General features: G+C 43.7%; 1 protein-coding gene and 1 long non-coding RNA gene across 7 annotated transcripts in view; one reads left to right on the forward strand and one right to left on the reverse strand.

The window, feature by feature from the left end:
• The window catches only part of TOX3 (TOX high mobility group box family member 3), a 105,662-nt gene that overhangs the window by 70,899 nt on the left and 9,624 nt on the right, over positions 1-25,139 (reverse strand). For 2 of the 4 annotated variants that reach the window (XM_056360976.1, XM_056360975.1), the window contains exon 2: positions 10,410-10,537. In XM_056360976.1, coding sequence (XP_056216951.1) covers positions 10,410-10,508 — 99 coding nt within the window. In that variant the 5' untranslated portion in view covers positions 10,509-10,537. Of the gene's footprint in view, positions 1-5,163; positions 6,106-10,409; positions 10,538-25,139 lie in introns of those variants that run through there. The other 2 variants (XM_056360974.1, XM_056360973.1) reach the window with 1 other exon arrangement.
• Positions 6,064-25,139, forward strand: part of LOC130159392 (uncharacterized) — a 28,589-nt gene continuing 9,513 nt past the window's right edge. Inside the window, exons 1-6 of one of the 3 annotated variants that reach the window (XR_008825722.1) lie at positions 6,064-6,176; positions 15,579-15,665; positions 16,225-16,777; positions 20,702-20,840; positions 22,687-22,737; positions 24,325-24,529. This is a non-coding gene — a long non-coding RNA (uncharacterized LOC130159392). Of the gene's footprint in view, positions 6,177-15,578; positions 15,666-16,224; positions 16,778-20,701; positions 20,841-22,686; positions 22,738-24,324; positions 25,124-25,139 lie in introns of those variants that run through there. The other 2 variants (XR_008825720.1, XR_008825721.1) reach the window with 2 other exon arrangements.

The raw sequence follows: 25,139 nt of genomic DNA on the forward strand, positions 1-25,139 counted from the left end.
AAAAATTGTACACTGCACAATCCAGCCAGTATCACCACTCTACATCTTCATTCTGAGCAGCACAGGTTCTCACCCAGTTGATGCCTTTGGCATACAGGGGTTTCCTTTCACAGCTAGCTCTCCAAATATGTCATGAAACCTGCGGGATGATTGCTCATGAAATAATGCAAGCCGTGGTAAGGATACAAATTATAATTTCTATTCCTGTGGACGTACTCATCTGATCCTTGCACTTCTTCTTCCAAGCACCAGGAATCATATATCCAACATTTTTAATGCTGGATTGGACAACCAAGTATTTTGGGAACTTCTTTGCTCCCCAGCAGCACTTGCCTGCGTAGTCCTGAGGTTTTGAGGCATCGGAGGCAGGGGAGGGCTGTTCTGGGACAGCAGCAGTTCAGCATACCTGCCACATGTGCCAGAAGATCAATGGGAAATACTGAAGATAAAATGGTATTTACTGAGTTGACACTGCAACAGAACGTTCCCAACCCTTTCCTTCAGCTGTCTCCAGTGAGACCCATATTTGTGTCTCTGCTTATGCATCTCTACTCTCCACCCTGTGGGAGCTCCTTGGTGCTTTCTGGCACTCTCCCATCACCTGGGGCCACCCTTGTCACGGTCAGACCATAGGTACATGCATGACCGCAGCATGCATCACCTTCTGGACACCAGAGACCATGCCGTCTGCATCAGAGCAAAGCCCAGATGTAAACTAACACATATGCAGGGCAGATGATGAGTGAGCTTTCTATCTTAACAGCATACATGCACCCATTGTCTCTCACCACCATCTGCTATATGAAAGAAAAACCTATGCATATATAGCAACACTGAATTTGCAAGAAGAGTAATTTTCAATTGTTTGCATAACTGTAATCCATTTTTCCTAACAACGTGCACTAATAGGAATGACTTCCAGCCCCAGTTTAGCGTGCTACCAAACTACCACTCTCTTTGCTTTACCTCTGGAAGAACAAGATAACCCTCCTGAGCTTCCTTTGTGAAATGCAAAATATTTCAGCCCAAAACATCATGCTCTGACATTCACATATGTATGCTAGTGCCTAAATTAAGGTATGTATGTTTGAAATTTGTATCCTTCAAGGACAATCTGTGTAGAAGAGATAAACATTATAAAATGTTGACAGCTAAATAATGAAGTAAAAATTCTGGAATTTAACATAATGATAACTCAAGCACTGAGCTGTACGTGCTTAGGTTTTGGAGTTTTCCCTTTTTCAAATTGTGTTATAAGAATTATGGTTCCTTTAACAAAAAAATGTATTTGCTATGATGAATTCCCTAAATATTTTTAGTACGTGATATGTAACTTAGTAAGTGAAAAAGTTTGTTTAGAAAAAAACTACTCAACCATAGCGAATGTCCAAAATCATTTTCCATCTGCAGAACCGTAAAAGGGCTCAAAACAGAAGCAGAATGTTTTACAACAGCTGGTCTCTTTCAACTTTCTGTAATTCTTATAGCTACATTTTGGTGAGTTTTTTTCAGCACACGACAGCAGGACTCTTCTAGAAGCAGGCAGACCACAATTTCACTTGGGCAATTCCATGAAGTGGAGGTGGATCGCCGTTATCCCAAACTACCACCAGCCAGACACATGCAGGGTCAAGTTATGTACTCTCACACCAGCACTAAAAACTTATCAAATATGGCCCTGATCCAGCAAAGCACTTAAGCACATGCTTTACTTTAAACATGTAAGTAATCCTATTAGAGTAAATGAGATTCAGCATAAACCACTGGACTGAATCTCAGAATACCTTGGTTGTGGCCCTGATTATGTCAGTGACCAACTGTGTAACCTTGGACAAATCACCGTATTTCTCTTTTGCCCTTCACGTGTGTTTGTCATGTTGCACACCCTCTCAACAAAAATAATCCCAATCTAGAATCTTCTAGAAACTGCTGTACTACAAATAATGGCAGGGATACGCAAGTCATATACTCAGAACTAACACTCCCCCCCGTAAAAACCCAAGGCGACATCCCTTACCCTTACATCTACTTATCCAGTACTGACAACCAATTTCAAAAGCACAACGTTGCTCTTAAAGAGCAGTTGTGGAGAAGGCATGGAACCGAAGGGGACCTGCCGGTACGGGCCGGGGCAGCTCCCAGGCACATGTGGTTACAAGCCCAGGGCTCACGCTGCCATTCCCCACCCACTGCTAGTCTTCTGCTCACCGGGCAACGTGAGACCCCAAGACCTGCCCGGGGAGCCATCAGTAAGCCTGCCACGGTTCTGCCGGTGCTATACCCGCATGAAGAAAAAGGCTGTGCAGTCCTGGGAAAATCTGTTTAAAGCATGCAGGTGGAAGACAGCATTGTCTCACAGGCCGAGACAACGCACTTACGCCAACCGGCTTCATGCTCAGTGTCTTTAGGCATTGTGACACAAGGTCTGCTTTTCCACAGGTAGGCCACATGCCATCAACTCCATGTCTTAATGTTCCTGAGAATATTTTCCCATAAATAATTCTGCTTTTGCACATATATACAACCACGCAGCATGTTTACTCTTCCCATCGCACTTCCTGCTTCCCAGCAGTTGTCACAGGCAATGTCACTGTCACAAGGAGAATATGGATTCAGCTCCTAACAATGAAGCAGGCACGGATGAGTGGGCAGGCTACTCAAATGAGTTTCAGAAAGACTTGAGGTGAAATACTGTCCCTAGTGAAATCAATAACAGTTCTCCCATTTACTTCGGCCGAGTAAATATTTCAACTCTTTTTTTCTATGCCTTCTGGTCATCTCAGAGCCTAACAGAATAATCATTTATTTTCCTTATGAACACAGGGGAAAGGACAGAATGGACGGAAAGCGAGGGAGGGAGGAAAGATTTCAAAAGAAATGTACTCTTTTGTCAGAATAGTTCAAAAAACAAACACAAAAACCCAAACCCACCCAACTTACAATGATCCCTATAGTTACTGTTTAGAAACAATGCAGAACATGAGATTAGATTAATGCAGTTAAGATCCTCCTTTCTAGGAACTCATTCACAAATTCCTCTTCTGTCCTTGAAACACCTGTACACCACGTTGCTGCTTTCCCAGCTGAGCCGAAGAAGAGCTCACAGCAACAGCAACACCGTTTTGCATGTGTCAGCCTGCTCTGGCTCGGGCCTTTTGCATACAAAGATATCTATTATAAGGCACACGCATCATGAGCTGCACTCTGTTAATTAAAATATTTTCTGCTGCAGATTGGAAGCCTGGCCTACGAGATACTTGCCAAAATTATGTTCGAGAGCACAGCAACTGAAATGAGTTTTTGAATAGGTCAAAAGTTAGTTACTTTTGACTTTTTCTGAATGCGTGCTCTGTTCTCATTGTATCATGAAGGGAAATACAGTCAAAAGGTTATATATAACTGTGCGTTTGCAGCAAGTTAATGGACACAATAAACTACTGGTTTTCAGAAGACATTTGAGAATCTGGATGTTAAAAAAAATAAAAAAGAACCCATACAGTAACCTGTAACACAGCCTGAAAAAACGCATGCCATGCATAACACAATAAAGTCACTGAATAAGTGAAATATACAGTAAGCATGCTGTTTGTCAGTAAGTGTTGCAAGTTTCCAAAATTAGTTGGCATATCCGATAACAGCGAACATTTACTATGCATTTTTCAAGCTCTTGAAGTCCTTAGCAGCATTCAGAGTTAAGGCTGACATTTCATCTTTAATTCATGCTCCTGTGTCTTTCTATATTAACTACTAACAAAGCAGCATGCTAATAGCCCCAGCCCAGCGAGCATGCGCGAGGCAGGGGCTGTGCACGCTCCACGGAACGCTGGGCTGTGTCTCCGCTGAAAAGTAGCTCTGTGCCTTTCCACAAGGCAGGCAGCCACCAAATCGGTACCGACAAACTTGAACGTCGCAGCAACCAAGCCGGAGGTTATCGCAAAGAGCAACAGGAAAGTACCCCTGCGACATCTACCTAGATGCAATTTCTCTAGCAGAAGCTTTCTTCGGCTACCGAATCTCTTTATTTGTGCCCGCGTTGCTCCTCTCTCTGAAAGTCATCTTTGTATTTCATCAAACTTTACCTAGCCGTTGGGAAAGGACTCTAAAAAGGCCAGGTTTTAACGTAAGTTCAGACTTTGCAGCACCCTTCTTCTCCCCAGCATCTCGTAGAGCGCCTCACAAAAGGCCCCAGAGGTTGGACAAACATAGCACCAGGAAAAACAGAGTGTGAAAGGGATCTTTATGTGCATGTGTGAGGGCCCAGTGCTAATAGCTCAATGTGCTATTGACACATCCCAGTGCAAACAGCTAAGTCTTTTTCAAAATAGCATGACTCACAGTGTCATTCTTAACTTTGCCTTTCCCAGATCTGGGCAATTTGTGAAACAAATCATCCCCGTATGATTAAAACACGTTTTGGTAAATGAAGGTAGGCGCCGGGAAACGACTATTGCTTCTGACCGTAACGTTTACTCCAGAAACTACACATGCCGCAGAGAGGTGCAAGCAGGGGGAAGTGGTACCGCAACTTCTCAGCCCATCCTCGGCACACCGAGATGTGGCTGCCTTCCCCTGCTAGCAGCCGGTGCGCCCCCGGTACCCTCCTGCTTGGAGTAACCCCTTAGTTCGAGCCGGAATCCCCCGGCGGAGCAGAGCGGAGCAGCGGGAGGCGCCCCTTCCCCTCCCTCCCTCCCTCGCAGGGACGCCCGAGCTCCATCAGGGCTCTGCCCAACCCGCCGGGGCAGCCGCTGCGGCGCCAGCCCGGGGACAACTCCAGCGAGTCCCGGGCCGGGCCGCGGAGCGCTGCGCGCTGGGGAAAGCCGCCTTTTGTGCCGCGGCCGCGGCGCCCAGGGACGCGCACCCCGAAGTTACCGGCGGGGCTGCGCGGGTTTCGAACTCGCGGCTCGGGGCCAGGCGGAGGCCGGCCGCGGCCTGGCGGGGGGGTCCCCCGGGGCGAGCCCCGCGGCGGGTTGGCGGGGGGGAGCGGCGCGGCTGCCCCGGCCCCCGCCAACTTTGCGGGGACGGGCACCCCGCGGGCGCGCCCCGCCGCCCCGGGCTTTCGGGCATCCCCCAGCCCCGAGCCTCCCCGCCCCGACGGAGCCCCGGCTTGCGGGGCACCGGCCCTGGCAGCGGGCAGGAGGAATTAACACCCGCGGGGATAATCACCTTGTTGTAGTTGTAGTAACCCAAACACTGGGCAAAGTCCAGGTTGGAGGGGTCTCCGGGAAGCGCGCTGCCCGCCGCAGCCGGGTAAAATCTTACATCCATGCCGGTGCTTTGGTCCCAGAAGTGCACTTGGAGAGGCCGCCGGGAGGTTTAATAGATCCACCTTCAGGTGCCTTCCCCGGGGCTGGGGCGCGGGCAAAGCGTCGGGGGAGCGGCGCGGCGGGGCGCCGAGCCTTCCCGGGAGCGGGCACCAACGCGGGCCGGGAGACGGCGGGGGACAGCGAGGGGAAGAGGCGGAGGAAAAGTGCAGGTAAACAAGGAGGAGAAGAGAGGAGAGGAGGAGAGGAGGAGAGGAGCGGAGAGGTGGGCGGCGGAGCCCAGGTGGGTGCCCGTCCGCCTCGGCGGGAGGAGGGGAGGGAAGGAGGGAGGGCAGGAGAGAGGGAGGGAGGGGGAGAGAGAGAGAAGGAGGGAGAGAGAGAGGGAGGGAGGGAGAGAGGGAGGGCTGTTGTTTTTTAAAAGCTCAGTGCCAAGCCACGGGCTTTGCCTCCGCATTCAGGAGCAGCTGCCGTACACAAAGGAGCCACGCGTCCGGGCGGCCGGACCGACGGACGGGCGGCCGCTGCCCGCCGCAGCCCCTGCCCGCACCGCCGACAAAGGCGGAGGGGGGGGCCCGTCCCCGCCGCCTCCCGCGGGGGCCGGGGGTGCCGGGCGTTGCGGTGCCACAGCCGCCCCGCGGCCGCCGGAGAGGGGGCAGCCGCCCCGGAGTTGGTGCAACAGGGGCTGCGCCGGCCGGGGCGGGCGGGGAGCGCGGGGGCCAAGTGCCGAGGGAGCCGGCGCCGCGCTGGCCGCGCTCCGGGAGGAGCGAGCGGGGTCCGCGCCCCTCCCCGCCCCGCCCGCTGCCCCCCCGGCGCCCGGTGCGGGGCCGCGCCGCTGCTCGCAGCCCGGGCCGGCAGCGGGGCCGGCAGCGGCAGCCGGCCCTTGCCATGGCTCTCCTCTTCCTTGGAAGGTTCTAGGTGAGTAACTTTCACCGCTTCCACCAGTTTTCTGCCTTTTTTTTTTTTTTTTTTTTTTTGGTAATGCACTTTATTGATTGACACCGCTGCCTTGCTGCGTCAGGTTGGTGGCAGAAAAAGGAGATTTTTCCAAACGTACTGACAAGAGCAGGACTTTAAGACACGGTAGCCTGCCTCACAGAAACCTTCTTCAGCTCTCCCTTGGATGCTGATTCAAAGCATCCCCCAACAATCCAGATTTTAGTCAGCCATGGGCACTGCCCAGCCCTACGTGCCGCCTTGCGTGGAGCTACCCTAACCCAAAATCCCGCTCCAGAACTTTTGGAGGAAACACTAAAGCAGTACAAAGGCTGTTTGACCTGGTGAGTTGTGCCCTGCAGACAAGATGTGAGGAAGAAGGATGAAAATGCGCCCTTAACCTCAAAGCTTCTATGCCAGGGAGAGAATCGCCTCTTGGGTCTGGGGCTGGCACCTGTGTGGTTATGGCCCAACTGGAAATACACCCCAGACTGAATTTACTCCATGCGGTTGCCAAATAGCAGCGACAGCGCAAGTACACAAGGTTTAACTGTACAACAGCAGCAAGATGTTCTGTGAAGGTCTCTGCCATGGCTGCCGAGGGCAGCTATCCTGGGCCTGTGCTGCAGTCCCGCTTCGGACTGAAGCTGCTCAGGAGCTTAATGCCCCACTCCTCGTGTCCAGGCATGATTTTGCACTGTCTAGATAGATGGGGAGCAAACCGTAAAACAGGTAGTAGCTATGACTTGTAGAAAGGGAACATCTTCCCAACTCCACTCCTAGAAATCTGATTTTCAATATTTACAGCAGCACATGTAGCTCCTGCTAGCACAGGAAACACCAGATCACCCTTATCCAGGGTATTGATCCTGAAGTGTCACAGTCTGAAGTGAAGAAAGATCTCTGAAGTGACATTTGGCACTAAGAGCAGAATTAAACATAGCACAGATATACATCGGTACGTGGTAAATGTCTTGGTAGAAAAGAAGACAGGAATATTCTGTCAAATACCTAATCCAATTTCATATTTGTTGTGTCAACCATTTTTAACCAAAGGGGAAAAAATGTAAAATCTCCTCTGTTGCTAGAAGGGAAATGCTTGAGGAACATCCAGCGCAGAGCATTCACATGGGCACGCCCCATACCTGTGGCAAAAATAATTTATGCTCCTAAGAGAAACAAATTTTTCGGAAACACGACGATACTGAATCTGTTTCAGAATGTGACATTGCGTTAGAGCGTTCCTCCAAAGCAGTGACAGAAAAGTGGTAGTGTATAGGCACAGCCTACTCATTTCAACCGAGGCTAATAAAGAAATTCCTGCTTTGTTTTCTTCATTGGGTGATGAGCCGTTCTGTAAACCCACGTGCACACGTTAGAATAAGCAGATTCTCAGGTATGGGAACGGATCATTGGCACCAAGTTCCGAGGTGCTCTGCTATGTAAACACAGGTATTTCCAGACTGCCTTGCTCTGGTGCTCTACACTTTTAACAAAATCTGAAAGCGTATTCCCATTGAATTCAGAACGGGATTGCTTCAGTGAGGAATGAGCAGCAAATATTCCCAAGTTCAGGGTTTGGTCCCGTTATGGTACTGAAAGGAGCCTCTGAAAGGCTGCAGACCTACATAATGCGTGGCTTCTGGGCAGCACGGGGCCTACAGGCGCTTTGGCTGCTGCACAACCCTGCCTTGGCTGGTGGGGGCTGCCTGACAGGGCACGCCCAGGCTGACCAGCCCAGCTCATCTCCTGTCCCACAGCCTTGGCGCTGGCCGCCGCTCCAGGGGCAGAAACAGGCGCCTGCGGAGCAGGAGGTGGCACCCAGGAAGCAGGCACGGTGCCATGGTGGGCTGGCAACTACTGCCTCTGGGTTAGAAGTCCTAAACTCAGAACATAAGCAAATGCTGGTGATGTAAATAATGATTATTTTAAGTATTCTGATGGAATATACCATTTCCAACACAGTTTCTTCAGAAAATAAAAAAACAGGTGCAATAGAAAAACCCAAAAATATTCCATCTTGACATTACTGGCACAGAAAGTTAATGTAAAATTGAAATGGAACAAGACAGAATTAAAAAAATAAAATTAAATTCCAGGTACGCAAAAGACTTATCCCAAAAATATATTTGGTGAAAAGCTTTGGAATACTGTCTATTTATGCAATTATGAAACTAAAATACAGAAATTTGGAGATAATTCCAACTAAAAAAAATTCCAGTTCCTGACTATAATCTAGGTTTGGCACCTCTACCGAGTGCCCAAATTAAGTGTTTTGCAAAACTAGAAAGACTGCAGTGAGATTAATGAGTGATTTAAAGAAAAACAGAAGAGAAACTGGGATATATATGCTAATTTCGTTTTCTTCTTAAACAAAATATTAGGTTTTGTGTGATGTCATGCCAGAGAGAATTTTACAAACTAAAAAAACTAGACGTGTGTTTTCCTTTCTCAACACTCCCTTGATATAGTTTATAAAATAAGTAAACTTGAGTCATCTGTGCTACACTTTCAATCCATATACATGATGTATAGTAACAATGCATTTATCTCAGAAGTACATTAAAGATGAAATATGAGCAAAAGTATTTATATCTTTCTGTACATATCACTTGAAAGGAATCCAACAAATTCTTCTCTCAAGTTATTCTCTTTAAGGTCCTTCAGTAAAACTATGGCTTTGGAATTCTACTTTTAATTTTCGTATTTCAGAGCAGTTAAAAATATGAAGTGTTCGCAATGTTGAGTAAGTATTCCCTTCTTTTCTGCTGGTTTAATAAAAGTAAGCATCTGTAAGCGGAGTATTCCAGTAATTTCCCTGGTCCTAGGTAGCCATGATTTCGAAGAAACTTTGAAAAGCATTGTTCCATAAAGATTGGAATATATGCCTACAGATGCCAACAATTATGATTCAGGCAGTAACACACAAACTGTGACTTTGTTCCATCTTCAGCTATACTTCTGACTCATCATCACAATTCAATTTTAAAAGCCATTAATGACACTCAAACTGCTTTTCTGATGTAAGTGCAGAAATTGTATTGAAGTGAATCAGTCACACGCAAACTTGAAAGTGTGCATGCACAAATTCTCACTGCTGCTCAGAAACCTTTCAGCTTGCACAGGTAAATATAATGTTCCAGGCCTAGCTGATTCCCACACACGCCTAGCACGTCCTTTTCTTTGTACCGGGATATAGCACGGGAACATTCTTAATGGTTACAGCTCATTTGATTTATCAAGTACCAGAGGCTTGGTAACATTTTCTTTCTTTTTACTATAGAGAAGTCAAAGGCACTGGGAGGAGATTTACTCCAACAAGTAGTAGTCAGGAAGAAAGCTCAGAGATAAGAGCAGACACACCAGCTTCCTAACACCCAAACGTTCAGCCAGCCAGCCAAGCCTTCCCCGAGTACTGCACCTCAACAACCCCACGTCTCTGCCGATGTCCCCTCACTGGCAAAGACGGCACGTGTGTGAGGGGGCAGGATGAGGGGAGAAGGGGTGGAATGAACCGAGGCTGGACTGCGGCCGTTCACTCCAGTGTCACGATGCAGAATCCACATTTTAAAAAAACTGACATTCATTTTCACAGTGCAGGGCCCACACCTATTGGCTCCTATGAGAACTGGGATGAACGAGAGGAGATGGACAAATACAACATCCCTGATGTCACCTTATTAAGGAGCAGTGTCTTAGCCCCTTCCTCCCAGAGCATGTGGAGGCTGAAAGGGACACAAAACAAAAAGGATGGAACACAGGAGAAGAAGAGAAAGACAGAGCACCAACCAGGTCTGGTTTAGAAAATAATCTAAAGCCTCCTAGAATCAATAGGAAGTCCTTTTAATTGATTGCAATGGGCTTTGAATTAGACCTATATTCTACTTATCAAGTACAGCTGCTGAGAATCAATAAAATTTTGACTTAACCCTCAAAGCAACAACTACACCGGTAACTTTTGGCTAAGAAAAAGTACAATTAACGGCATATTAATTCATTAGAGTTTATCTCACTGAAGTCCCCTTCTCATCAGATTGTAAAGTCAGCTGCCTGGCATTTATAAGTGATCATGCAGGCATGAATATCCTATATAAATGAGGCAGTGAAGAAAAAACTTTTGTTCTTAGCATTAATTCAGATCAAATACTCATTGATATCTACATTTCTCAGCAAGTATCTCAAGCAGAGATCAATAAACACTTATTAGTCACTGACCATGTTTCCTGAAGTAAAGGAGGGGATGTCAGCCAGCAGATGGGAACAGCCAAATAATCGGGGGAGCTGGAGTCTAGTGCTTGTCTGCCAGATGATCATTTACCTTCTCTTTGTCTCAGTTGCTGCATCTAAAAAAATTGTAGATCAAAGGATTTAAAAAAAAAAAAAAAGTATTTTTAATAGTCATTCCTTAAAAACACCAACCAGTACTTCAAAATACAAGTATGGAGTGTTGCAGGGAAAAAAATAATGACAACTGGAAGGTTTTGGTTTGTGAAAATTCTATTTCTTTCAGGCCCAAGTCAGGAAACGCATCACTTTGTGAAACTGGGAAAAACAAACATTAAACTTTTCAAACATTTACATGTGCCTGCTTTGATGTTTCTGTGGATTCTGAAGTCTCTTATCTTACCTGAAGTATTTTACCACATCAACTCACATATGACAGCTTTAACTATATTCTAGCAGAAAAACAGGTATTTGAGTTGTTTACAGAGCAGAGACAACCACTAATAGTGTTGAACTATGTTACAGCAAAAAGGTTTCTGCCGCTTTAAAGAAAGTATTCCACAACCCTCCAAAATAACCTGTGTGTAATGGACAATATAGGATTACTTTTTGGCAGGGTGAATATCCTGTTGCTATTGACTGCAGTGTTACAGTATCCTGACATACTAGTATACAGTTATTGTGAGATAAAGACCACGCTGAAAAACAAACTGATTGCAGTACTGAAAACAGAAAGGGAACTGTCCAGTAATATAAAAATTGACTTCTTTAAGAGAACAATGACTGGAACAGTGTCATTTCTAGATTAGCATTAAAGAATAAAAGCTTTAACTGAAACTAAGAAATTGTTGCAATGTACTCCTTTCTTCCAGGGATGCCATTTTAAAGCAAGACAGAAAAACTTGCTTAGAGATGGCTCTGTGTGTGTCTGTGTGTATATATGTATATATATAGTATTTATATCATCTGTTGACATAAAGCTGTGTAGTATGTTTCTGTTTGTTTGTTTCCCTCTTCCAGCCCTCTCCACATTCATATATGTGCTGAATTTAAACTAAAAGAATGACTGGGGGGGGGGGGGGGGGGGGGGGGTGTTGTTGGCATATACTTTTTTAAAGGAATTTACAAGGACAGTATCTACAGAAAGAAAAATATGCTCATCATGAGCAACCCAAATTCTTCTTTAAATTTCAGTCTTAGTCTAGTGGAATTTGTCAGGCAGAAACTTCCATTTTACAGGAGAACCAAAGCTAATTACTGAAAGAATTATTTTAATGAAACTTATCTGAAAAGTCTTAGTAAGATATGATGAAGAGTATTTCCAGGTGTGAAAAGTTACATTTAATCTTTGTATCTGCACCAGATTCACTCATACATGTTTTTCAGTTTTAATTTCATCCAGTGTTCTATTAGGTAGCTATTTGAGATCTACGGCATATACCTATAGGACCTCTGGTGATTTCAGGTGCACACATTTCATTATAAAGCATCTAAATAAGGCTGTGGCGATGTTCCTGAAGTAATCAAGAAAATCTCTTTCTGTGCTTTGGTGGGTTCAATGCAATGATACTGTATTTCCCCAAAGGGACGGCACGCTTACCCTTGAGAGCCTGCGTGGTACCCTGGGGAGCTGCGAGCAGCAGTGCCCTGGCTGTCCCCGGCAGCTGTGCAAGCGGTTGTGTACGTTCTCAGTGACCACAGTGCACATCTTTTGTTGGTGGGTATGGAGGGGATGGGCTTTTGGTCATTGCTTGGAAGGCACTGAAGGACTTGATGAGATGCTGCCAAGATTTAAAGTAAAAAGCCATGCATATTTTCATAGTAATGCCTTAAAAAAGAAGCCATTATTTAAGAATGCTGCTGTTCTCATGGCCCTTTCAAATTTTGCAGGGACTTATCATGATATTAATGCCACCTTCTACCAGCACAGGTTATACTGTAAAATAATTAGTGGCCAATGCTAGAAAATATGTGAAGATAAACAAAAATTTATCCACATTAGACATACAGCTTTACTCAGATTGATCAGGTCCCAACAATAACTGGGAGTAGTCTTCCAAAGGGCTCATTAGTTATACTTTAGGTCTCCTAATTAATAATGTAGTCTTTTGAGAGCATATTAATAATTCTGGTATTAATAGCAGCATAATTCTAGCTGAGAATTAAAAAAATAAAACACTATTTTATAAGTACTTGTACAATAGAATTTGGGACTTAGTAACAGACGCATATATAAATTCATCAGATTAAAAATTAACAAACAGATTTCTAGAAGTGTGATCTAGGGACCACAAAAACATCTCAAAACTGAACTGCTATACTTTCATTCAGGAGACTTATGTTCATTTTATAGAGTGGAACCTCTGTTTTTGATGCTTCGATGAACTGGGTTTCAACACTGAAAAGCTGAAGACAGATTTCATCCAGTTCTCTAGACTATTTCCCCAAGCTCATAAACAGTATGTGCCAAGCTGTTCTTAAAGAATCAGCCCTCATTTCCATGAACGGCTAATATTTAATAAAACATCTGATCACAAAACCAAATCTAAGAAAAATCAGTACTAAAATAACACTCCAACTTGCTACTAAATGCAATGTTCTTTGATATAAGTCCATTTCAACTCCATTTATTCCAGGGTTCTACAGCAGTCAAAATAATCAATGCAGAATTTTCCATGTGATTTACACATTGCTTTTTAAAATGAATTGACTGAAACAAAAAAAATGCTTATTTCTGCTGCCTGGCTTGTTTTCTAAAACATACTCTCTTTTAAAGTGAGAGAACGACCTCTGCTTCAGGAACAATTTTCTGAAACAGTGTGTTTATCAAATGGCTTCTCTGCTTTCATGAAAACAATTTATTTTCACTGAACTCTTCAAGATAAGCATTGAAGTCAGGAAGAATGTACAATGACATTTATAATTACATTCAAGAAACAAATATTTTGCTACTAAGAAAGGGTTTGGATTCTTGTCTTTTTTCAAGATACAAAATATTTTCTTTCCTCTAACATTCCATTTAAAGATATTTTATCCCTAAAATTACAAAGTGTGTTTGCATGGAGAAAGAAGCCCAGGACAGTAATCTTCTCATAGAAAGGCTACAGTATGCATCCTAAACAATGAAAGCTGTAGCATAATCCTTACAACCAAATTGCCTTCCCTGTACCACTCTTAGGAAATAATCTGCAGATAAATGACAGGGAGAGCAGGAGGATACATGACCTTGTGGTGCTTCCTCCAAATGCCCCCCACCAATCTTAGAATACCCAATCTTAGAAAATGGACAAAACAATTGTCCCTTGGAATGGCGCGACCATCTCTCCAGCTTTCATCCCACATTTCCCCCTGGCTTAGAGGTAGTTTCTTAAACCCCAGAGCTTGCCACAGAGCCTGTGGACGTAGGGCACAGTCCTTCCCATTCTTTAGGGAAGTAGAAGACCTTGCCAAACGAGCTCCCTCTGCTTCCCTTGATTCAGCCCTTCTCAACTATCAGCAAGAAAAGCCCAACCATGCCAGACAGTTAATGCTTCCTGCCACATTCTGAACTGCCCCTAAAATCAAGGTAGTCCATAACCTACCCCTTTCAGGACAAAGCAGGCACAGATTTAGCCATATACTGCCTGTATTCAATGCAAATTCAATAACTACCTATGCAAAAGCTGCCCATGAATATATTTAGGAGTTCTGTTTGGGCTGCCTGGAAACGTGGGTCTTACTGGATTAAAAAGACATATTACTATCACTGCGATGAATGCCCTTTAATTTGTGGGAGTTCGTTTAAGAATTAAAAATTTAAGATCTGGTTTATTCCTTGTCAGTCAAACATCCTAGCTTTTCATTATTCCAGTTTTTGCAGTGCATGGAGGTAGTTCTCATCATAAAGATTCTCTGATAAAGTTCTCCTCCGGAGACATACTCTTTTTGTAGGCTCAGCTAGTGAAAAAAAAATCATTCATTTGTAATACTCATCAAAGAGAAGTGGAAAAAAAATCAAAAGCAGCTGAAAAGAGATTGTATTTCACTAATATACACCAAGGCTTTATTTAAAATATACAATGTTAAATTTGATCAAATATCAACCCACCATTCAGAGTGAAATAATCTCTTTTAATTTGCATGTATCTGTGTGTGCCAAAGAGAAGCGTGTTTGCTTTCAAGCAGGTGCACATCCTGCTATGACTAAATCTCTAACTCATCAAATTGCTTTACCAGTGTGGGACATGCCCTTTTTTCTGGAACAGCTTCAAGCATTTTCCCCAGCATTTCAGCCACCTGTTTACTGAGTTCATACTCCAAAGGAGATGCATGCAATTAGAAACAAGGAAATGAAAATAAATGACCTTGTTTGTTATAAATAACAAAGAGACTCAGCAAAATTAATGCAGTGAAGCCTGACCTTCTGACCTGAAAGAAAGAATCACCTCATTCCTTTGTAGCAGGCTCACAATGCTCCAGCACCAGGCATTGTTATGCAGCTTTGCCTCTTTTGATGGATCTTAAAGGAGTATATTCTAAATATTAAATGTTTTACAAGTTAGATTAGGAAATTTGCATTAAAAAGCATGTTGAAACAAAGTCAAGAGAGTAATGATAAAGATTATTCCTGCTTTATTTAAAGAGCACAGGTAAGCCGTGTGTATTTTGGTTAACTCTAATACAGTTTTTCAACTGAAAAAAATAAATAAATATGGCATTCCAGGTACTAAAGAGCCATGGAATGTCTCCTTTGGTGTTTGGTGAATTGATCAGGGAGAAAGTTTTTAATTACTCAACTCCAGGAAAAGGAAACATTTTTCTTTTTCAAATTGTTTGTGCTATGATGATCTGACTTTTGAGAAAAAAAGCGATGTACTTCCACAACTGCTGCCAAGAAGATACATATTTTTTTCCATTATCCTTTAATTAGGCAAGTAGAAATGCCTTCTTTTGTATGAAGTCTACTGAATAACATTTCTATTGGCTACATTTTCACTTTTGAATGATTCATGCCATTCTGGAACAGTGTCCAGCTGTAATGGAGGGCAAGGTGTTAGAAATTTGTTTTGCTGCTTGTCTTTGGAGGTAATGAGAATACACAGTTGTTTTTATGGCAGTCCTCACAAAAAGAGCAGTGTGTAATTACAGTGCTGGTTCCCATCTTGTCACTCTCCAAAACAGGTCTGTTATTAATGAAGCAGCTCAGAACTGTTGCAGAAAGGAAAGGATAATGTGTTCGTATCTCGCTGAAAGCAGTTCCTACAACAGGTATTGTCTGACAAGGATTTTTCCAAAACTTGTTTTGTGGGGTTATTTTTTTCCCTTCTCTCGCTCCCAGTGACATCCATCCAGCTGCTGAGGTAACTGTAAGGCCCTTCGTGGCAATCAAGGCTTCAGCTCTGCAAAGTTTCTCTTCCCCCCAGGGTGAATTGAGAGGGGGACAGGGGGCAGTGGGGGCAGCTTTACCCACAGTGTGCCCAGGGGGAAGGGCATTTGCCCAGTGACACTGCGGGCCACCAATACCATGGGACGTTTGGGGGGAGGCAGGCAAAACAGTCACAGAGAGGTACTGTGAAATCAGCTTCTTAACGTGGGGGGAAGCATCGGGGCTGGGCCAGCAAGAGGAGCACACGACGGCAGCCCGGGCGCCGTACCAGGGTGCGGAGCGTCGGTGCCCGATGCAGTGCTTTGGGGATTAGGAGCACGAGGGTGCAGCAGCTCTTTTTTCCCCACCCTCTCGCCTGTTCTTCCACATTCTGCATGCAATGGGGTGACTCTACCCCTCAAGGACTTGGCGTGACTCACTCCCAATTCCATACTTTTACAGTAAAAGGGTCACCTGAATGAATAGTTTCCAGCAGAAAAAAGTTGACACGCACAGCCTCCCATTCTGTCCACTAAGTGTCATGAACAGCTTGTGCTTTCTCCAAAGGTACGTATCATTACATATTAAATGGACCAGACAGCTAAGGTAGGGATGTGCTTAAGTGATTGAACCAGAACCCCTATGAGTATTGTCTTCTCAATAAACCTGCATCTGTTCACACGGATTGAAACCAGACCGCTCGCATTTCTGAGTACTGAAGCCTGAGGCCCCGTAATGACAAGCCACATTTGAGGAAGACCTGCACAACAGTCTTCTGAGGAGAAGTTCTGCTTTTGCGGATCATGAAGCCATGACCCCTGTCCTGCTCGGGGGCTCCACTCACCATGTGTGGGCCAGCAAACACCCGGGCTGGAGAGCAGCTACGGTTCTGTGCTGAGCCACCACAGCATGATACACAAGGGCTGGACCAGGGAGAGCAAAGCTGGGGATCCATGAATGTGTCTCATGCTCCCAAGCATGAGACCTTACTGGCCTATAAATCGTGAGTATTTATGTGAGTATCTATTGTGAAATGCCTAGACTGGGTTTCTTTTGTTGCCTTTTACTGGCTTCAGCAGTCAGGATGTATAGTTGCTCTTCTTTGTGAGGGATAAGTGGAAATAATTGATCATCTTCTGAAAAATCTCATATTTATCTATTCAGAATAACTCTAGATGAATATTCTCCAACAAGTAACTTAAAATTTGTCCTGAAACTCACTCGTTGAAGGATTAGTGGTAATTTAGCTTTAAAAAGCATGCCATTCCAGAAAGAGCAAATTCAGGGCTCTCCAGAAAAGACTGTTAGCTCCCCCACATCTGCTTTATTGCAACCTCAATGTATGATGTCTTAAATGGGGAAAATAGTATTGCAAATATTCTATTGTTATGTATTTGTTCAAGACAAAGCTCCCAGACAACTGCGAGCTGCCTGAACAATCACTGAGTGGAAGTATTTAAAAAATTGGAATGGACAATTTTTTTTTTTTTTAATTTGTATTGAAATAATTGCCAGAAAACTGATACTGAAGAAAGGCACTCAGTGCCCCTCATTAATAATGTGCTAAGACCCCAGCAGCTCCAAAGCAGCTACTGTAGGTAGCTAGCAACTTCCATAAACTGCTCCCTGTCCCTTGAGAAATCATCCTCTCAGGTCTTTCCAGATCTTTTGCATTTTACCATCATAGTCCAGCTATTTCTGACCATGGTGCCATGGCATCTTCATGTCCTGCCAGCTGCATGTTGCCAGTGCCTGCATAGTAAGTACATAATGCATGGGACAAATAGTAAGTCAGAATCTCACAAAGCCTGGGCTTCGTCTGTGCCGAGAGCTGCATGCTTAGAGAAACTGCAGGGCGTTCTGGAATGAAACTCTGCCTCCAGCTACCTCCCTCAGAAACCCAACGTTTACCTACCTACAGCTTGCTGCTACCATAAAGCCACAGCGCCCATACAGGGATACCGTGTGGCCAGCCATGGGCAGATACACTGCTCCTGGAGTTCTGCCTCATCTGCCACAGAGCTGAACTCGGGAAACACTTGCAATTCAGAGATGAGCCACACTGCCTGCAACATCCAAGGCTGTGCATCTGCTCAGCAAGCTTTGGTAGGCTTTGTTTCATCCACACTGTGGTTCAGGTTCCCAGAATATTATAAGAACAATACTGTCTGCTGCAGACCAAGGAGAGCGATTTGAATGTCCCTAATGACAGCAGCATAGGACAAAAGCCATTTCCATTGTTTTCAGGCCATATAGATCTCAAAGGTTAATAGCTGTGATTTCAGTGCCACCTTGGTATTATTTACAGACAGAAAAAGAACAATATTAGTCCAACTAAATAAATTTCCCCCACTAATGGAAAACTTGCATGTGCTATTCAGAGACGGCAGGCAGCAGAACAGAGTAAAACCATTTTCTATGTCAAATGAGCAGTATGATCTTCTGGTTCAGCAGTTTTAGCCCCTTTTGGACTAGTCTCTGCTCTAGCACATGGTTTATAACCAAGCTTCACCTAAGACAACTGAAAGCATGCGTTTTTTCCCTTCTTCTGCAAGCTTCCTAGGTTTACACTACGTCCTTCAGCTGATTGCCTTTATTTAAGGGTGATTGCTTCCATCTTACCCTTCCAGCCAAGTTTATTGCAAATTGTACAAACACCAAACCCATGCAGTTCAAACATGCAAGCTGGTTCAAGCATGACCATTTGCTCTGCATCACGTGCTTGAATGTACTTGCAATACACTGGTGAGACACATCATTGCTGGGAAGAGTGGTCTTGCTTTTCTGTAATGATAACCTAAACCTGAACCTAATACTAAGAAAGGCAAACGAAACAGCACTGTTACATCCAAGAATCAGTGCTAGAGATATGCAAACGAAATCAGTATTTCAAAAGGCTGGAAATGAGTAGCATCCAAAATGAGTGACATAATAAACTGGGGTTAAAAAGCAGCAGTTTTCAGGAGCATTAGTTTACATGAATTAGATGCATAAATGGCTTTCAAATATAACTGAAGTCAAGTTTCCCGGGAAAGAAAATGGTGTACTTGTACTTCTTGGCTGTTTCAACTGTTTGGGAAGGGTAGCTATCTTCACTGGAACAGGAGAGCCCATGTTTCACAAGAATACAGAAGGCACATGCTGACCAAGAAAATAGTTGTGGAGAACAGAATTCCTACACACAAACTAGAGCTCACCCAGTTGCAGCCCTTGCAATTAACTATTAAAGGTGCCACATGGTCAAAGTTATTGTCATTGGCATTGGGGAAATGCTCAGAATTAACAAAAGTTTCCTTCTTTCTTCCTCTGGTACCCATCCAAGGAGAGGGTAAGCAATACCACAAACAGTTCAAGGGGACAAAGACAATCTCAGGGCCAGTGTCCCCTGCCTCAGCATGACAGCCCGTGCTGGCCATGGCCCTGTGAGCTACTGCTGAGCACATAATGATTTTGCATTGAAACGCTAAACCAGCCATGCTCTGGCCTGAACAACCACGACTCTAACTCATCCCTTCATTAAATGCTTTGCCGTTCCTTGAGAATGAGAGGTTCTATAGAAAATCACATTGTCCTGTATTCCATCAGTAAACAATATCTTATATATATTAAACTGGTTTATAGTAGTCATCTGTTCTTTTCAAGCTGTGACAGGACTTTGAATTATTTGCTCTATCAGCAACTGCTGTAGTAAATTCCCCAGTTATGCTGTGCATGGCAGGCTTGCGGAAACACCCGTGACAATGAAGTGAGCAGAGAACTCATACATGACGGAATCCACTCAGCAGACTGGTTTTTGGGGACAGTTGGGCCTCAACAAACAATCCTTTCTTCTCTATAGTCTATAGACGAGCTGCACTGGGGCCTACTTTGGCCATTAGTCTAAGGAAAGCCTTTGTTGAACATATAGCTGCTTCTCACATTGAAAGAATAAATCACATTCTTATTCTGGGTATGTCTCCACTGCATTCACTGATGTGAATGTTGTTCCATGGCTGAAAAACTGGGTAAACAGCTTGCCCTATGCCGGCTCTGTGCTGCCGTGGCTACATTACTAGCTGAGCAACCTAATTTAAAGCCAGCTTGGATATGCCTTTAAGGGCAGCAGCCCCGGCATAGTCTGTACTGCAGACAGCGTACCCCCTTTTTTCAAGAATATTTCACTCCTCAGGCTGGATTACCAGGATTCAAACCAATTTGGGACCCACTTTGCCTGAGAAGGAGAAGGGAGAATCCTCTCTTTTCTATAAGCTTAGTGAAGTAAACCCCAATCTAGGCAGGTTTCAGGAACGGTTCTGAGTCTATAGGGTTTTTTTTTAGGGTTATGCACATCTATTTCAACTTCTTAAGCACACATACTAGAAGCACATGTCCTGGACAGAGGATGCCCCCCTCCCTGCCCCCCCCCCCCCCCCCCCAGCATATTTAAAATCTACAGTAATCAATGTTCCTGTGTCAATGTACAGCAATTCAATATTCGATCATCTTTACAATCATACACCTCTCCACTTTTCAATTTGCTTCATCATTTACTATTAATTTACATTTTTGCCCATCTTCATATCCTCAGAGAAAAATGGAAGATCCAGGTTTCGGCAGACCATAGGGACCTCTGCTGACAGCTTCTATACAGACGGTCACCTTTGGATGCATGGAAGTGGTCTTGCATGACACCTGAGCTTCATTTATTCAAGATTAAGATTTCTGTCTGATAGAGTGAATCTCACAATCCATCATCACCCTGGAAGAAAGGCTCCCATTTGTAGGCATGATGTTACAGCCTCATCTGAGCTTTTGCGTGACTCCTAAGTATAAAAGCAAATACAGCACGTGTTAGGCTGTAGCACCCACAGGTGGAATGCTCCATTTTGCCATTAAACCAGGAGGTCTCTTGTCTCCTGTTAGAAATTAATGTATGTGTTCCTTTTACTTCACATTCCAGTTAGCACTTTCCATTAAGAGCTGTGCTACAGAAGAGGGCCATGGCTGAAGCATAAGGGGAGCTGCTGGTGAAACAGGGAGGCTCTCAGGAAGCACCATCCCTGAAGTGCTCTTACAATTTTTCTTCACAGCTACAACAGGTAAATTCCTGAGTTGTGTTTTATTTGGTGTGTGCAATTGTGTACTCCTCTGCATAGATGCAAGATTAAATTATTGGGTTTTTAAAGGAACAAATAACTCCTCTGATGACACAATGCCTTTTGCTGTACATGTTTCCAAACTGGGTAAATGGTAGACACAAAAATATATTAGTGAAGTAACTTTTACTCCCCCTTTCCATGGAACACACTTGTGCTGCTGGGGAATCATTGCATAAAATTTTCCAATAACCAGAATTATAACTACCTCTAAATTAAAATTTCTATTTAAAAGTTTTTCTGCCTTCTTTTACTCTGTATTAAAATTGAGCTGCCTTGCAAAAAGATTATGCATAATTATTCGCAAAGAAAAGAGCTCACTGCACATGCTAATGTTAAATGTCTGTAATTTTTAAACCTTATATACCCTAACCCTTCAAATCATTGATTCAAATATTTTTTCCTTTTGCTGCCATGAGTGAAATATTTTATATATGCACTTGTTCCCCCATTTGTGTCAGAAATTCCAGCTAAATATTTTTGCCATCGATTTCTTTTCATGCACGCTCCTTTTTTCTTGCATCTCAGAAGAATTCAACTAACCTGGTAGCATTTATCCTGCCTATTCCCTTCAGAATTATCTCTGACTCAGTGAGATAACCTCTTCATTTCCTCTCTTCTACAGACCTGCTTTCTCTAACTTTAACAAATAACTAAGGTCTCTCTGCCCTTGGACCATACTAGCATTGGTTTTGAACCTTGTCTGTTTGTACGATAACTTTTCTTTAAAATAACTGAAACCAGAGACTGGTCTTTTGAGCGTTACCATAAGACTGTCATCTCTCACCAATATCAGACTACCTGAAGCTTCTGTATTTGCATTTCACAGTTTGCTGTGATTGTTTTTGTTCATTCTTTTTTTGCTGTTGAAAACTCTTCAGCCTTACTGCTGTCCATTGGTTTGTGCTGTCTTTGAAGGCATAATTCATATGTTCTTTACTTGATTGTGAGCTCATAGTCTTTTCTGTTCTCCTCGGTACTGTTCATTGTGTTTTCTCACATTTTTAAGTCAGCTTCTTAAAATTACTTCTACTTCCATCTAAAATTGTCATTGCATATCTTTGTGTTTTCTCCTTCTAAGGAGAATTTACATATGCCTAGCATTTGGAACTGTATGGGATGATGATGAATAGGATACATATTACTTAAGAGTGTATACAACCCAAAATTGCCTGTACAGAAACTCCATATGTCTAATTTTCCTTACTGTATTTATAATAGAAGAATTTGGGTTAGATTATGTATGGTATGATGAACACAAGCACTAGCAAAGCACTGGGAAACCTTGCTTTGGCAGATTCTTTCTCCTCTTCAACTGCTCTACTTGTTAAATTTACCATTAAATACTCTGCTCAAACAGAATGAGTCTGTGGCCTCTCATCACTGCTCCTCCACATCAGCCTCAACTTGGTCCCATTTTGATGCCCTTCTCTCTAAAGCAAACTAGAAAAAAAAAAAAAAAGAAAGCACATAGTACACAAGGATAATGGAAACTGCTGTGTGCAAAATTATTATCTTGTAACCACAGACTGTCCAAAACATCTGGCATGATTTACAATCTGCCAAGAATTAGAAGTCACTTCAAGTCACCAGGCATTTCCAGCCAGCCGCTATTTCCCATGACATGGTCAGCACCTTCATGTCTGCTCCTGAGTGTCTGAACTTCTCACAGAAATCGGGGTTGATTTTTTAAAGTCCTGGATTTTGTCAGTATTGTGTCTATATTAATGCCTTATTCTTTTTCTGTTTGTGTTTCTTTCTTATTTGTATTATCCTTATCTTCATTGAGAAAACTGAGTCAAAACGCTTAACATCTGAAAAACATTTCTCTTAACCAAAGGTAGGTTACCTTTGCAATGTCTCAAACTCTACTGCTTTCTCCAGTGACCTCGTTTCTTTTGTATTCAGAAAGTCTCTTATCTTAGCTCTTTGCACAAACTTCTTTTATTTTGTTCCTTTTGCTTGCACTCTTCCCTTTGTTCTGTAATCTTTCAATCTTCCCCACCAGCTTTATCTTGCCGATGATTGATATATGCATTTCAGCAGTCTCAACTGCTATTTTATTTATCCCAAATAAATATCCACACTGGATGGCAGGTGTAATTCTCTAGCTACAAAACTTTAGCTTTGAAAATCTCCTATTTTATTTTCCACCCATACCTTTCCATGATCCTCATGCTTTCTAAAGCTTTTCTTTTTTCATGTACTTTTTGATTTAATTACAAACCAAACTTGGTTGTAACACCTCATATTGAGATATTCTCCCATTCTTAAACCTCCAGCTGTGCTATATTTGTTATGCACACCTATGACAAGGATTGTTCCCTTTTTTAGTCCAACCTTTTAAATTGTGTAAAGAAGCAATATTATAGTGTTCAGTCTGTGATTTGGGCTACACACCCAGACTGAATTAAAGCTAGATGGAGGGGCAATTCAGGCATGTTGTGTGTTTAAAGGTCTCTGTGTGAAAGAAAAAGAAATCTATAATGTTACCCTCAGGATTTCAGGCAATGATATACCAAGTCTGAAAGAGAGGGAATAAAGAAACTGAAAAAGGATACACACCACTGACCAATCAATTGAAAAGTACGGTAAATGGAAAGCAGAAACCTCCCTGGATTTGCCTTGTGGGCTGATAGCATTGGCTTTGTATAAAAAGAGAGAGCACTTATGATCCACTTTCTACTTGAGAAATATAAATTAGTTTTTCTGAAGGCATAACCCACCGTAACAAATTCTAAGGTGGTGTGGAAAAATCCCACCACTCCTTGAGATGAAGACTAAATGATGCCTTGTCTTCCACAGATCCCATGTCTCCTTGCTCAGGCAAAGCCTGTCTCTGGGAAACTCAAAAGCTGCTGAAATGCATCAGCCTTTATTGCAAAACTGAACTGCACTGAGGATGATTGCAACCTTTATTAAGACTCAGGAGACTTTTTGGTTAGGCCTCACAGCAAACAGGTTACAAAAGGCTCCTGTGCTTTGTGCTATTATCTGTGGGAAAGAAACCTGCCTACAGGCTTTGAATGAAGAAGAGAGGAGGTCCCCTACATGCTAACCTACAGATGGGACACTGGCTTCCGAGCCCCGTCCCGACGTACGTGCCTCACCGCTGGCAGTTAGCTCCATCTCATTTTACTGACACGAAGTCCACCTCATTACTTCTGGACTTTAAATAGATCTTGAGGGTGCAAATTAGTGAAACCTCAGTATGTGAGAGAGAAAGACTATCTGGGGCAGGATTCCCCAAGTACCTATTACAAGGCTGGAAATCTGCAGAAGTCCCAAAAATCCAAGTAGCTCTGTATGTCAGGGAGTGTTTTGACTGCCTGGAACTGAATGATGCTGACAATAGGGTTGAGTGCTTGTGGGTAAGAATGAGGGGGAGGGCCAACAAGGCAGATATCATGGTGAGACTCTGTTACAGGCCACCCAAACAGGACGAAGAGGCAGATGAAACATTCTACAAGCGACTGGGAGAAGTCTCAAGACAGCTAGCCCTTCTTCTCGTAGGGGCTTCAGCTTACCAGATGTCCACTGGAAATACAACACAGCAGAGAGGAAAAAGCCTATGAGTTCTGGAGTGTGTGGAAGATAACTTCCTGATGCAGCTGGTCACTGAGCCAAGCTGGGTAGGTGCCCTGCTGGACCTGCTGTGGGTGATGTGGTGATCAGACAATGTCTTGGGCATAGCTATCATGAAGTGATAGTTTTCAGTCCTCAGAGAAGTAAGGAGGAGGGTGACCAGAACCAGTACTTTGGACTTCCAGAGGGCCAATTTTGGTCTGTTTAAGAGCCTGGTTGACAGAGTGCCTTGGGAAATCATTATGAAGGGTCAAGAGGTCCAGGGAGGCTGGACTTTCTTCAGGAAGGAAGGCTTAAAGGTGCAGGAGCAGGTTGCCCCCACGTGCCAAGAGACGAGCTGGTGAGGAAGAGGAGCAGCCTGGCTGAACAGAGAGCTTTGGCCAGAACTCGGGGCAAAAAGGAGAGTTTACCACCTTTGGAAGAAGGGGCAGGCAGCTCTGAAGGACTGTAAGGATGTCTGGAGGTTGTGTAGGGTGAAGATTACAGAGGCGAAAGCCCAGCCAGAACTCAGGCTGGCCACTGCTGAAAAAGATAACAAGAAAAGTTTTTATAAATACATTAGAAACACAAGAAGGGCCAAGGATAATCTGCAGCTTTTATTGGATGTGTCAGGGAACATTGCCATAGAGGATGAGGAAAAGGCTGAGGTACTTAATG

The sequence above is a fragment of the Falco biarmicus genome, chromosome 15, assembly GCF_023638135.1.
Source record: "Falco biarmicus isolate bFalBia1 chromosome 15, bFalBia1.pri, whole genome shotgun sequence".
Taxonomy (NCBI): domain Eukaryota; kingdom Metazoa; phylum Chordata; class Aves; order Falconiformes; family Falconidae; genus Falco; species Falco biarmicus.